This window comes from Tachyglossus aculeatus, chromosome 9 (assembly GCF_015852505.1).
Source record: "Tachyglossus aculeatus isolate mTacAcu1 chromosome 9, mTacAcu1.pri, whole genome shotgun sequence".
Taxonomy (NCBI): Eukaryota; Metazoa; Chordata; class Mammalia; order Monotremata; family Tachyglossidae; genus Tachyglossus; species Tachyglossus aculeatus.
The window spans coordinates 38,670,920-38,686,769 of record NC_052074.1 but is presented as its reverse complement, the minus strand read 5'-3'; the positions used below and the strand labels follow the sequence as shown (position 1 = coordinate 38,686,769).

Below are 15,850 nucleotides of genomic sequence, written 5' to 3'. Positions count from 1 at the left end.
TAACGGTATGTATTGAACACCTACTGAGTGCAGTGCACTGTGCTAAGCGCTTGGGTGGTACAAAGGAAGTGCAACATTCCCTGTGCACAAGGGGCTTGCTCTCCAACAGAGGATTTCAGGCCAAAAACATTAGCCATTCCACCCCTAATCCCAAATATTATCCTCTGGACGGTACCACATCCCAGCTGAAGACTGGGAGTCCATTGCTGAGGACAGACCGGAGTGACGGATTGTCATCAAAAAGGGATCTCTTTAAACAAAACCTTTGCATGAATAATAATATTTGTTATTCTTGCTGTGTGCCCAACACTGTTCTAAGCCCTGGGGCAGATACAAATGAATCAGGTCAGACATAATCCCGGCTCACATGAGGCTCACAATCTAAGATGGAGGGAAAACAGCTCATGAAGAGAGGCAGGGTGGCAAAAGAGAAAACAAAGCCAGACACTGAAAATGTTAAGTGCAAAAACATAACAGTACTCCAGTGACTAATCAGGGACCGAGAAAACTTCCCAAAAAGAACAGTCTTTCCAATGTGCTTGCTTTATTTCCAGAAACCCTGACATATCAATTATAGGAAAAGCCAGCCTTCACCCATCACAGTTCTCTGAGTTAAAAGTATAAATACCTCAGCTTCTTGCCCGCATCTGCAATTTTAGCTTTTTGAAGATACCCTTCTTTTACAACCATCTGCAGGAAAAAAAAACTGTGTTAGCCCACAGATCAATCAACCAATCAATCAGTGGTGTTTTTGGAGCGCCCACAGAATGCAGATCACTGTAATAAGTACTCTGGAAGGTACAATGAAGCAAAACACACATTTTCTACCCCCAGAAAAAATGATTTGCAAGTAGAGAGAGCAGACTATTGAATGGCGATCAAATCGAGAGTAGGAGGGTTGTTCCTGGGTGAAATATCAGAATAAATCTTTCAATAAATCACTTTAATTGAGCACTTACTGTTTGCAGAGCACTGTACTTAGCACTTGGGAGAGTACAATACGATGATATAGCAGACACATTCCCTGTCCAAAATGAGCTTCATTGAATGAACAATTGAAGCTACATAAATGGATCTTACTCATTATTAGAAGTTTGGTCCCAAGCCAGGAGTCCTCCAGATACACTAATGGCAAACACAGACTATGTTGAGTGCCTGCAGAGACACCCCCATTCTAAGGGAAGGAATCGGGACACAAGAGTCACAGGAATTGGGAGTGGGGAAGGAGTGGATATTTTAATGTACCCAAGCCGTGTGCATCCAGAATTGGGCTAGGAATAGGACAACCAGCTACTTCAAACCCTCATAGCTTTCTCAGTTAACAATAAAAATTGTAATTAATTGTGAGCTTTGTTAAGTGTGTCAAGTACTGTTCAAAGCACTGGGGTAGATGCAAGGTAATCAGGTCCCACGGTCTAAAGTAGGAGGTAGAAGAGATATTGAACCTGCATTTTATAGATTAGGAGACTGAGGCTCAAAGAAGTTGTGACTTCCCAGATTCCCCTGACTCCCCTGTGCTCTTTCCACTAGGCCATGTTTCTTCCCCTTTCATCATCATTTTTGGTATTTACTGAGCACTTACTATGCGGAGAGCACTGTACTAAGCACTTAGGAGAACGCAATACAATAGAGTTGCCCAGTTTGACCTTCAGTCTAGAGGGGAAGACAAGACATTAATATAAATAATTTATATTGTGTGATTTAAAGATATGTACTTAAATGCTGTGGGGTTGAGGGTGGGGAGGATATCAAATGCCCCAAGGTCACAGATCCAAGTGCAGAGATGACACAGAAGGGAGAAGGAGCGGCAGAAAAGAGGGCTTAATTGAGAAAGACCTGTTGGAGGAGATGTGACAATGGAGGGCCTAAAGAAAGCTTGGGTCTGAGAGTCAGAGGACCTGGGTTCTAATCCTGACTCTGCCACCTGCTGCCGTGTGACCTTGACAAGTCACTTCAATTCTCCGTGCCTCCTTTTTCTTCTGCTAGCATAGTGCTCTGAGCAAAGTAAGCTTTCAATAAATATGATCGAATAAAGTGGGGAGTCAGCGTGTGTTCCCTTGCTGTTTAAATTGTGAGTCCCAGGTGGGGCAGGGACTGTGTGTGACCTGATTATCTCATATCCACTCCAGTGCTTGGCACGTTGTAAGCACGCTTAAAAAATAACAACAATATTTTTATTTGATGGAATTTGTAACTCCATCCTGGTTAAGGCCAGCAGAGTCTTGGCCTTCTGAAGAGCATGGCTCAGTGGAAAGAGTCCGGGCTTTGGAGTCAGAGGTCACGAGTTCAAATCCCAGCTCTGCCAATTGTCAGCTGTGAGACTTTGGGCAAGTCACTTGACTTCACTGGGCCTCAGTTCCCTCATTTGTAAAATGGGGATGAAGACTGTGAGCCCCCCATGGCACAACCTGATCACCTTGTAACCTCCCCAGTGCTTAGAACAGTGCTTTGTACAAAGTAAGCACTTAATAAATGCCATAATTATTATTATTATTATTATTATTATTATTATTATGGACAATAAAGCCTCTCTAAACACATTTGATCAAATATTTCTGACATGAAATTCCCACACTGCCTTCACCCCACTCCTTCCTTTCATCAGCCTTCCAAATGGCAACCAACGAAGTATAAAAGATCAACTCTTATCTGTATATCCTAGACAGTACCGAGGACACCAATTCATTACTTCATTGAAATGTGAAGTTGTTCGGGGGTTATTTTTGTCTCTTTTACTCAGTTTATGTTCTCTTGACAGAAGCTGACCTTGTCTTACTAGGTTGAGGTTGCCTGGGCATATTGAAATTGGGTGAGTTCGGCTCGGTGGGGTGATGGATGGTCTGGGGACAATTCTCTTTGGTTATTTAAAATAAAAGAAACTTCCAATCCGAGTGCAAACACTTACCAACTGTTCCAAAGGCGTGAAGTTATCCTTCAGGATGTGCTGAGATTGATTCCTTCTGTGGCGTGATATCTGTAGGTACATTTGTTTAGAATCGGGTCATAGGTGTTCTGCTTCCAGGAAGCATACAGTCAGTCAGACAATCAATCATATTTATTGATCACTTACCATGTGCAAAGCAATGTACTAAGCACTTGGGAGAGTACAATATATCAATATATCAGTTTTGTTATACACGGGAAATGCTGTTCTTTTCAGGAAAGTCTCTTGGCCCCTGAATGGTCTAGGGTAATTGATGGCTGTTGCCTGAAATGCAGGCAGGGATTTACTTTTCCCAATGGAGAAAAACAGTGTGGTCTAGTGGAAAGGCCACAGGCCTGGAAATAAGAGGACCTGGGTTCTAATCCCGGCTCCGCCACTCCTCTGCCGTGTGACCTTGGGCAAGTGACTTAAGGTTTCTGGGCCTCAATTCCTTCATCTGCAAAATAGGGATTCAATCCATGCTTTCCCTCCTACTTAGATTGTGAGCTCCATGTGGATCTTGATTATCCTGAAGCTACCCCAGGGCCTAGAAGAGTGCTTGATGCATAGTAAGTGCTTAAGAAATACCACACTTATTATGGAGGATTTGCAATCTAGATGTGATCTCCATAGCAGAGAAAGTCCAACTCCAAAAAGGGGGAATCTCCTGAGGAAAGATCAGCCTTGCTTTGTTAAACAAATCAGCTCTCTCCCTGTAGTCCCGCTTTTAACCCTGAGGAGAAGAGAGGAAGTGGACATTGGAATAAGGAAATAAGGTTAAATGAGAAAGCAAGGAATCAAATCTTCCAGTCAGGGTTTCTCTTGTAAGTGTGACAAACACTTCGCACCTCCTAAACTTGCTGGTCTTCACACGGTGATTGCTGGGTAATAATAATAATAATAATTATGGTATTTGTTAAGCGGTTACTATGTGACCAGCACTGTTCTAAGAGCTGGGTTAGATACCCGTAAATCAGGTTGGATACGGTCCATATCCCACATGGAGCTCACGGTCTTAATCTCCGTTTTACAGCTGAGGTGACTGAGGCGCAGAGAAATGAACAGACTTGACCAAGGTCACATGACAGACAAGCAGTGGAGTTGGGATTCGAACCCAGGTCTTTCTGACACCCAGGCCCGGGCTCTAGCCACAAGGCTAGTGAGTTGCCCAAGGTCACACAGCAGGAAAGTACTAGAGCAGAGAGTCAGCCCAGAGTTTTCTGATTCCCAGTCCCATGCACCTTCCACTAGGCCACACTGCCTCTGTCGCACTTCAAGTGGTCAGCGCTACCCCACGTGACTCTAACTGCTCCCCAAATCTTGCTGCTCAACTCATAAATCTGTCACTGACTTGACCCGTGAAACACAGTGTCTCCGTTGACAACTAATATAGAGATAGACTATCTCTTAAACTCACATATCCGGGCTTAGGAGCCAGAGGTCATGGGTTCTAATCCCAGCTCCATCATTGTCAGCTGTGTGACTTTGAGCAAGTCACTTAACTGCTCTGTGCCTCAGTTACCTCATCTGTAAAATGGGGATTAAGACTGTGAGCCCCACACGGGACAACCTGATCACCTTGTATCCCCACCAGTGCTTAGAACAGTGCTTCGCACATAGTAAGCGCTTAACAAATGCCAGCATCATCATTATTATTATTTTGTTTGAACAGAAAAAAAGAAAATTAGGAAAAGTTAAATCAATTAAATCAACCCACTGTCAATGTGGGGCTGAGTGTCCTCTATTAGTGCAAAATCCAATTTTTCCTTCCAAGACCCAGATTTTGATAACCCAGAGGACGTTTGCAGTCTTTGTCTTATCCCTCCAAAATGCCCTTTCACTCTCCTAGACAGTGCTCCTTCTCAGAGCAAACCACCCTGGCTCAGTTCCAGTTGAATAATGCAGAGAAAAGGGTCTTTCACAATTCCAAGCTTCCCTGACCCATTTTTGAAGAATATAACTTAACAATTTCATTAGGGGTGAGTAACTGCTGGTGGCAGTGAGGTGTCCTGAAGTGTTTTTCTCTCTTTAATATCCTGCATCTGAAGCAAGCGGGCTTTCATGACAAATCCTTAGTTTGTGTCAGGCCATCCTTTGGGGAGGAAAAAATGTCAGACTACATTTTCTGCATTTTGCAATCTTGTTTTCGAGAGTGTCATGCTTCTGTTTTATTAGTGTGTCGGGTAAAAGGGAGCAGTTTGCTGATGTCGCTGAGAAAACATCTAAGATCATTGCTTTTGAGCCTGGATTTCACAGGGAACTCAGTATCGGTGCCGTGCTTGAACATGACACGTTTTTCAAAATTAATTAATGCCCCCACCAATATGCTCAAAACTCTGGAGACTAGATATCTTATTCGTTAAAGAAAAGAGTTGGACTATTTCAGTTATGGACTGTATAATCCATAGGTAGAGAAGCTGAGTGGAAATATTCCAGGAGGCTCAGTCTATCAGTCAGTTAATCATATTTATTGAGTGCTTACTGTGTGCAGAGCACTGCATTAAGCACTTGAGACAGTGTAATACAACAATATAATAGACACATTCCCTGCCCAAAATGAGCTTACAGTCTAGAGGGACAGACATTAATGCAAATAAATAAATGATAGATACGGATGAAAATACTGTGGGGCTGGGAGGGCGTATAAATAATAATGTTGGTATTTGTTAAGCACTTATTACGTGCCAAGCACTGTTCTAAGCGCTGGGGTAGATACAAGGTAATCAGGTTGTCCCACGTGGGGCTCACAGTCTTCATCCCCATTTTACAGATGAGGTAACTGAGGCACAGAGAAGTTAAATGACTTGCCCAAAGTCACACAGCAGACAAGTGGCGGAGTCAGGATTAGAACCCATGACCTCTGACTCCCAAGCACGGGTTCTTTCCACTGAGCCAGCTGCAGGAGCAAGCCAGGGTGAACTCAGTTTCTAATCCCAGGTCTGCCACTCTCCTGCTGCTTGACCTTGGGCAAGTCACTTAACCTCTCTGAGCCTCACTGTCCTCATCAGTAAAATGGGGATAAGATCTCTGGTCGCCCCACCTGCTACGTCAGGGATTTGATTATCTGAATCTGCCACAGTCAACCAATCAAATGCTAGTTTTTGATGAGCACAGTGCTTTGATACATATGAAGGCCTTTAATAAGTACCATTTTCATGCATGCTCCTTCTAGAATGTCTTCCTTTTTATGAGATTATGTTTCCTAATTGATTTTTTAAAACTGTCTTCCCCCCACCCCCAAACATTATAGGTAGTCCTTCTGGGTCTGTTCTTCTTTTTTTCCTTCTCTCTCTTTTCCAAATCTATTTTCACCATTCAAAAGACATGAAGTTGATTATTGGAGTTCAGGCAGGTTGGATGTATTGCCACCTGTCCAAATACCAGAATTCAGATATTGTTTTCCCTCAGGGAGGGAGAGTATTATGGGATGCTCCACCTCATTGTGGCAACTCATTGCCACTTTACAGCTGAGTAAACTGAGGCACCTAGAGGTTGAGAGGCAGCATGGTCTAATGGAAAGAGCACAAGCTTGGGAGATAGAGGATATGGGTTCTAATCCTGACTCCACCACTCATCAACTGGGTGACCCTGGGCGAGTCACTTAACTTCTCTGTGCCTCAGTTTCCTCATCCGTAAAGTAGGGATTCACCATCTGTTCTCCTGCTCCCATAGCCTGTGAGCTCCATGCGTCTGACCTGGTGATCTTGCACCTACCCCAGCACTTAGTACAGTGCTTGGCAGATAGTAAATGCTTAACAGATGCTATGATTATCATTATTATTACTATTATCATTATTATTATTGTCATTGAGGGACAGCAGCACAGATGGAATTGGAACCCGAGTCTGGATCCCTTGACTCCCAGCCCCCCTGCCCTTCCCAACATGCTAGGTTAGCTCATCTCAGCCTCAACAGCTCACTGCCTCTTTGCTTTCTACAGTTTGGGATCTTTTTTTGTATTTCTGAAGCATTTACTATGCGTCACACACTGTCCTAAGCACTAGGTTAGGTACATATTAATTAGATAGGGCACAGTCTCTGTCCCACATCAGGCTCATTGTCTGAGTAGGAGGGAGGACAGATATTTAATTTCCAATTTACACGAGAAAAACGAGGCACAAAGAAGTGAAGCGATTGCCCGAGTGCTTGGTACATAATAAGCGCTTAACAAATACCAACATTATTACTATCCAGCAACCAATTGGCAGAGTCAGGATTAGAACCCAGGTCCTTTGACTCCCAGGGTGGGACTCTTCCATTAGACCTCGTTAGTTCTCACTTTTACCCCCAAGTTACCACTGTGGGAGTGCATACATGTTAAGTTCTGAGGTCCTACAATTCCGAGCGACCAAAGAGGAAAGCATACAGTCTCTCCAAGATGTGCCAGCTGAATCCATTGTGGGCCTCTTAGAAGTCTCCCTCATCTTTGCCTACAAAATGAAGTGTCACGTTTGAAAAGTTTCATTTCGTCTTTACAGCTCTACAGCACATCTTCTGGGGCACCCCAGGATCAAAACCATCCTAAGAGAAATTCCAACCCGCAATTAAGAGGCCTTCTCAGCTTCGAATCTACTGAGAGCCGACAGACATTTCCCCTCACCGCATCCCCCTTCCCTCCCGCACGTGTCCGACGTGAACTTCGTTCTGATGTATACATCCCGAATCTTCCCGCTAGGCAGTCAATCAATCAATCAAACAATCAACCTAGCAATCCATACTGTGAGGTCCCTATGGACAGGAAACATTCGTACCAACTCCATTTATTGTACTTGGTTTATTAGGGTAGCACTCTGCACACAGTAAGCGCTCTGTATGTGAGCCCACTGTTGGGTAGGGACTGTCTCTATATGTTGCCAATTTGTACTTCCCAAGCGCTTAGTACAGTGCTCTGCACATAGTAAGCGCTCAATAAATACGATTGATGATGATGATGATGGATGGGTTAATATCATTTGCTGGGCTTCTGCTTTTTATGGAGTACTGTACTTGGGGAGAGCACAATAGAATTAGGAGACCCAATTCCAGCCCTCAGAGATCTTACAGTCTGGCTAGGTCTTCCAAACTCCCTGGCAGCTGAAAGACTAACTTAGTCTTAGTCAAACTTCTCAATTCAAATTTCAGTTTGAATTGGCTCAAAAGTGATGTTCTGAGGTCTGAGTCACCTAGCTGGATCCTAACCACTCCACGGCCTCCTTCCATTGCCCAGATGGGTCACAATGCTAGCAGGAGTTTATTGTGCAAATTGTGCAAAGCTGATTGAGCAACTGAAGAAAAGTGGTAGCCCAACTGCTCATCTGCCTAGGTGTTATTGTTTGAGGGCCCTCTTTCTTTTTGCTTTGTTTCAGTGGTACTTGCTAAGTGCTTCAGTGCCAAGCATTGTATTAAGCACTGGGGTAGAAACAAGATAATCAAGTTGGACACAGTCCCTGTCTCACATTCATTCATTCATCATCATCAATCGTATTTATTGAGCGCTTACTGTGTGCAGAGCACTGTACTAAGAGCTTGGAAGGTACAACTCAGCAATAAAGAAAGACAATCCCTGCCCACATCGGTCTAACAGTCTATAAAAGGGGAAGGCAGGACATCAAAGCAAGTAAACAGACATCAATGTAAATAAATAGAATGATAGATATATACATGTCAAAACAAGTAAACAGGCATTAATATAAATAAATAGAATTATTGATATGTACATATATACACAAGTGCTTTGTTGGGGAGGGAGATAGAGTAAAGGGAGAGAGTTGGGGTGACACGGAGGGGAGGGGGAGCTGACGAAAAGGGGGGCTTAGTCTGGGCTCACAATGGGCTCACACAGGGTTCACAATCTTCATCCACATTTTACAGATGAGGTAACTGAGGCATAGAAAACTTAAGTGATTTGCCCAAGGTCACACAGCAGACACGTAGCGGAGCGGGGATTCAAACCCAGGTCTTCTGACTCCCAGCCCAGGCCAAGTCTGAGGAGAGCTGAGTCGGTGGGGTCATTCCAGTTTGTGGATTTCATTCATTCATTCATTCATTCAATCGTATTTATTGAGTGCTTACTGTGTGCAGAGCACTGTACTAAGTGGCATGGCTCAGTGGAAAGAGCACGGGATTTGGAGTCAGAGGTCATGGGTTCAAAACCTGGCTCCACCAATTGTCAGCTGTGTGACTTTGGGCAAGTCACTTAATCTTCTCTATGCCTCAATTACCTCATCTGTAAAGTGGGGATGAAGACTGTGAGCCCCCCGTGGGACAACCTGATCACCTTGTAACCTCCCCAGCACTTAGAACAGTGCTTTGCACATAGTAAGTGCTTAACAAATGCCATCATCATTATCATCATTGGGGAGTACAAGTTGGCAACATATAGAGACAGTCCCTATCCAACAACGGGCTCACAGTCTAGGAGGGGGAGACAGACAACAAAACAAAACATGTGGACAGGTGTTAAGTCATCAGAACAAATAGAAGTAAAGCTAGATGCACATCACTGACAAAATAAATAGAATAGTAAATATGTACAAGCAGAATAAATAGAGTAAAAAATCTGTACAAACATATATACAGGTGCTGTGGGGAGGGGAAGGAGGTGGGGAGGATGGGGAGGGGAGAGGATACAACATGAGGGAGGAGCAGAAGGTGGGAGAGATTTTTTTTAAGGTTTTTGTTAAGCATTTACTATGTGCCAGGCACTGTACTAAGCGCTGGGGTAGATAGAAGCTAATCAGGTTGGACCCAATCCCTGTCCCACATGGGGCTCACAGTCTTAATCCCCATTTTATAGATGAGGTACCTGAGGCACAAAGAAGTCAAACAACAGAGAGGTCACACAGCAGAGAAGTGACAGAGCCAGGATTAGAACCCAGGACCTTCTGACTCCTAAGTTGGTGCTCTACCCTCCTGTCCACGCTGCTTCTCTTGAGAGTAAGGACCTGGGAATCAGACAATCATGCATACTAATCCCAGCTCTGCCACATGTCTGCTGTGTGACCTTGGGCAAGTCACTTCACTTCTCTGCATCTTAGTTACCTCATTTGTAAAATGTAGATTGAGACTTTCAGCCCACTTGGGACAAGGGACTGTGTCCAACATGATTTTCCTGTATCCAGCACAGCACTTAGTACAGTGTCTGGCACATAGTAAGCGCCTAACAAATACCATTATTATTATTATTATTATATACAAAATAGCTCTAGGTTATATATATATATATATATATTTATGGGTTATATATGGCCATTTATATAATAATAATAAACAGTCTTAATCACCATTTTACAGATGTGATAACAGAGGCACAGAGAAGTTAAGTGATATGCTCAAAGTCACACAGCTGAAAGGTGGCGGAGCTGGGATTAGAACCCATGACCTCTGACTCCCAAGCCGGTGCTCTTTCCACTGAGCCACCATCTGCTCTGTGACCTTGGGAAAGTCACTTCACTTCTCTGTGCCTCAGTTCCCTCATCTGCCAATGGGGATTTAATCCCTGTTCTCCCTCCTACTTGGACTGTGAGCCCCCTGTGGGACCTGAATGCACATAGTAAGTGCTTAATAAATGCCACTATTATTATTATTATTATCATCATTATTATTATTATTAGCACATAGTAGGCACTTAACAAATACCATTACCATTATCATTACTATTATTACTGCCTGATGAATCACAGTCAGAGAGATGAAGACTGTCCTTTCCCTTAAAATCCAGGTAGGACAAACAGACCCTACCACTGACATGTCCCACTGAAATTCCCAAGACGCAAAGGGACGGGAGAGTCCTCCTTTACTGCTTTACTCCAAAGGGGATATTCGGAAGAGATTTTGGAAGGCCGACTCTCTCCCCTCCAGAGAGGTGCTTGCACTTCCTCTCGCGCCACGCAGGATAGGCGTCCTTTGAATTTTCTGGTCTTTTCTGTTTTCGTCATTCAATTATACTCCACAAAATATGTGAAAAGCTTCAGAAGTGCTTCATCAAGAAGGGATTATGGCTGGTGTGGGAAGCTATTTTCGGACCCCTCTGCAACGCTGATTATGTGCTCCAGACTTTGAGCAGGCATTCGAAAAATATCACGGAGGAAAATTGGCTCATTTCAAATCAGGGGCTAGTCTGAACGCACATTAGTCTTGGAGAGATTTGCTGCCAACAACTGTATCACCTCTCACCCGCATTATGTTACAGAAATGAAATGGAGTGAAAAACTACTGGGAAATCTTGGGGGCATCATGTTAACGATGTGAAGACTATATCGATTTGGCCATTTATGTCCTCCTGTCATGCCCTTCTGTTCGTAAGCTCCTCGAGGGCAAGGACTCTGTCTTCCACTCTTAATGTTTGCTCCTCCATTCCTAGCCAGCTTTTCTGCCAAATATTGAGAGCTTTGCTCATAGGAAGTGCTCGGAACAGTGCTCTGCTCTGATTTTGCATCTGTAAAATGGGGATTCCAAACCTGTATTGGGACAAAATACCTATAATGGGGCTCTCAGTGGCCATTCATTCATTCATTCAATTGTATTTGTTGAGCACTTACTGTGTGCAGAGCACCATACTAAGTGCTTGGGAAGTACAAATTGGCAACATTCATTCATTCAATCGTATTTATTGAGCGCTTACTGTGTGCAGAGCACTGTACTAAGTGCTTGGGAAGTACAATTTGGCAACATATAGAGATGGTCCCTACCCAACAGTGGGCTCACAGTCTAGAAGGGGGAGACAGACAACAAAACAAAACAAGTAGACAGGTATCAGTACCATCAGGATAAATAGAATTATAGCTATATACACATCATTAATAAAATAAATAGAGTAATAAATATGTACAAATACAAACAAGTACTATGGGGAGGGGAAGGGGATAAGGCAGGCGAATGGGGAGGGGAGGAGGAGGAGGAGAGGAAAAGGGAGGCTCAGTCTGGGAAGGCCTCCTGGAGGAGGTGAACTTTCATCTCCTTGCTACTTGTTAAGTACTACAGTGCTAGGCACGGCCTAGTGAGATGTAGCATGGCCTAATGGTTAGAGCAGGGGTCTGGGAACCAAAGGACCTAGCTTCTAATCCTTACTCCACCACTAGCCTGCTGTGTCACCTTGGGTTAAGTCACTTACTTCTCTGTGCTTTGGTTTCCTCAACTGCAAAATGGAGATTCAATACCTGTTTTCTTGGGGGCTGCAGACAGTGCCCTTTTATGGTATGTGTTAAGCGCTTACTATGTGTCAAGCACTGTTTTAAGCTCTGGGGGAGGTACAAGTTCATCAGGTTGGACACTGTCCCACTTGGGACTCAGAGTCTAAACTGGAGGGAAGAGGATTTAAACTCCATTCAACAGATGAGGTAACTGAGGCACAGAGAAGTTACAGTGACTTAACCAAGGTCACAGTCAGCAAGTGGAAGAATGGGGATTAGAACCCAGGTCCTCAGACTCCCAAGCCTACACCATGCTGTGTCTTCAAGTATTTCTGGAAGTCCAAAGAAATGGGGATCCCTCCCCACTGCAGCTAGAGAAGAAACCAAGACCTTAGAACAGACATCCTTAACCCAGCCTTCCACACGGGTCCCTCTTTGCCCCCAGAATCCACGGGAAGAAAACTCCAAGTCCCGGAAATGCGAGCCCAGGTTCCCAGGGGCGACGATCCCATTTCCACAAGCAATCAATCGTATTTATTGAGAGCTTACTGTGTGCAGAGCACCGTACTAAGTGCTTGGGAAGTACAAGTTGGCAACATATAGAGACAGTCCCTACCCAACAGTGGGCTCACAGTCTATAAGCTGAAGTCTACAAGCAGAAGGCCCCCCCTCCAACCCACAGGGGCACGTTTCTGGGGTGGGGAGGTGCCTAGCAGTCATCTTCCCCAGGCAGATGTCTCGGGGTCGTGGTGGGAGTCCGGTCAATGCCGACTTCTGGAGATGCTGCATCAGTGCCTCGCTCGGGCTAGCCTTCCGGGTGGCCGGCCGGCCTGCCCGGTCTACTCTGCCAAGGCCCGAACGGGCAGAATCACCGTATGCTGCGGCAGAAGCAGTGTGAGTTTTGAAGGTTAATCTACCCTAAGCAGGCCGGGGCCGGCCCTCCCCCTTGGTCCGAGGAGCGGCGGCTCCTGCCAGACAGCTGTTTGGAGGGCCTCCGTTGGGAGTCTTGCCCTCCACACCCACAGTGGAAGCACATACATGGTCCACTGGCTGTCTACTTCCAGGCCCATCTGTTCACATGGCACGGTGCCCGCTCACAAGTTGGCTGGATCCTTGCCCTTAGTGCGGAGATGCCAGGCAATGATGGGTTTAGGCAGCAGGCAGAATACAAGTGACACACTCGCTTCTCTCCTCCCCACCCCGCCAACCGTCGCCGCTGCCCCCTCGAGTTCAGCCCTCCCCCGGGCTCGCCCAGAAGAGCGAGATCGGCGTGCTTTTCCATGCTCTGCCCCCCACCCCGTGGACGCTTCCAGAGCCCCGCTCCTCAAACCCACATCCCTCCGGAGCAGGAGCCAAACTGGCCAAGAGGGAACTCGCGGAGAGACCGGTGAGATTTCTAACACCGAAATAGAATGTGTCGTTCAAATGCCGACCACCTGGAGTCTGTCAGGAGATGTTAAACATGGGTGTAAAGCTCGCAGACGCTCTCACAGAAGGCTGTGGCACAGAGTCATTGAGGCTGACATGGCTCACGACGCAATCCGCTCCCTCCTCTCCGGAGAGCCACGATCCCACCCCCATAAAGTGAGGAAACGAACTCAGAGCGATGGTGGGTCCAAAGTGCAGAGGGGTTGAGGGTCAGCCGGTCTGGAAACCACCTGGAATTAAGGGCTGGAATGAAAAGGAAGGGGAGAGGTGGCCATCTTTCTCCAGTCCCCAGGAGGCCCTCGCTTCGGACGTGATGGACAGAGGAGGTTGTGGATTTAATGGTTAGAAGCATATGAGTGCTTGTATGTGAGGCGATAGATTAGACCCCACTAAGAACCGGGGAGATGGTCGCTGCCTTTGCAGCATTCCCCAAGCCAAACTGGCAGCCGAAGAACTCGGGGCCTGAGGGCACGCTTAAGCTGGGCCTAGCTTACGTGTTTGCTTAAGGGCCATTGGATTTGTGGGGGTGGAGTGATGTCAGTCTGCCAGAGATGATGGGGCAGCCATCCTGAGCCTTTCCGAGCATGCTCAGTTGAGTAACGGGGTAACTACTTGATCCGGCCCGGATGAAGAAGGTTGCCAAATTCTCGAGTCCAAGTTCCACAGGATCGGTGCCTAAAACTGTTGGCTCCAGAATCCAATTAGCCTTTTCTGGATGCCTCGCCAAGAAAACCGAAATGCCCAGTGGCCCGAACCAAAGAATTATAAAACAGGCGTTTGAATATAGAGCCGGGACACAACGAGGAGGGAAAATGTCTTCACTTTAAAGTCGAGAGGAGCTCGATGCCTTTGATGATCATACTAGGTTTCCATGGATAGCTTTGTTGGTGAGGGGGGATCTCTTTCAGATTCCCCCTACCAAGATCTTCATAGTTCGTGTCGGAGCACGAAGTGCAGGAGCAGACAGATTGTGAGGAAAATTTTGCTGATGTCTCAGAGAAAGGCAACCCTTTATATCAGTCAATCAATCAATGGTATTGACTGAGAGCTCACTGTGTGCACAGCGCTGAATTAAGCACCTGGGAGGGTACAATACAGTTAGTAAACATGATGCCCTCCCTTAAGGAGTTGGCAATCTGTTCTCCCACAAAGAAGGTCTCAGAATGCACCTGTCAGGAGTCAGATTCAGGACTCACCCTCTGCCCCTGTTACTAGGTGAATCACTCCCAAACACTCAAGGGAATCAGCATTTAAGATTAGCTGGGGTTTCTGAAGGATGGAAGTGAGAGGCTGCAGAAAAAAGCAGAAGTTCACTTTGGGCAGGGAATGTGTCTACTGTTTCTGTTGCACTGTACTCTCCCAAGCACTTAGTACAGTGCTCTGCACATGGTAAGGACTTAATAAAAATAATAGTATTTGTTAAGCACTTACTATGTGCCAAGCACTGTTCTAAACTCTGGGGTAGATACGAGGTAATCAGGTTGTCACAAGGGGGGGCTCACAGTCTTAATCCCCATTTTACAGATGAGGTAACTGAGGCACAGAGAAGCTAAGTGACTTGCCCGAAGTCACACAGCTGACAAGTGGCAGTTGGGATTAGAACCCATGACCTCTGACTCCCAAGCCCGGGCTCTTTCCACTGAGCCAGGCTACTTTTCATAGTAGAAGCATATAGTTAGAGCTTAACAAATACCATCAACATTATTACTATTATTACATTCAGAAGCCAAAGATGGCTTGTCCAATGGTTGGCTAGAAAACTCCATTATTCCCCAGAACCCAGGTCTTTGGCCAAAGATAAGGGCAGTGGTCATTTCCCCGCTGGGTTCCTACACTGTGCCATTCCTATGGCTGTCCCAGAGAGACAGGGTGATGCGAGAGCAGACCCGATGTTTCCAGCAGGGAAGTTCCACCCCAATATTCCTTCCTCCTTTTGGCTGCTGATCCACCTCTGGCTGTCAGTCACAATGTCAACTGAACGTTTAATCCACACCATTCCATGACAATAGTGATGATGATATTATCTCGATCTCTTCAATCTCATCCGTCTCGCCACCAACCCCTCACCCAAGTCCTGCCTTTGGCCTGGAATGTCCTCCCTTTTCATATCATTGGAAAAGCAGCATGGCTCAGTGGAGGGAGCACAGGCTTTGGAGTCAGAGGTCATGGGTTCAAATCCCGGCTCCGCCAACTGTCAGCTGTGTGACTTTGGGCAAGTCACTTCACTTTTCTGGGCCTCAGTTACCTCATCTGTAAAATGGGGAAAAAGACTGTGAGCCTCCCGTGGGACAACCTGATCACCTTTTAAACTCCCCAGCGCTTAGAACAGTGCTTTGCACATAGTAAGCGCTTAACAAATACCATTATTATTATTATTAGTATTATTATT

The 15,850-nt window shown here is 45.6% G+C and overlaps 1 protein-coding gene across 1 annotated transcript in view; it reads right to left on the bottom strand.

The window, feature by feature from the left end:
* The window catches only part of ARHGAP15 (Rho GTPase activating protein 15), a 413,180-nt gene that overhangs the window by 364,155 nt on the left and 33,175 nt on the right, over nt 1-15,850 (bottom strand). The window contains exons 2-3 of the mRNA XM_038751348.1: nt 2,906-2,974; nt 629-690 (exon numbers count right to left, since the gene is read on the bottom strand). Coding sequence (XP_038607276.1) covers nt 629-690; nt 2,906-2,974 — 131 coding nt within the window. The remainder of the gene's footprint in view (nt 1-628; nt 691-2,905; nt 2,975-15,850) is intronic.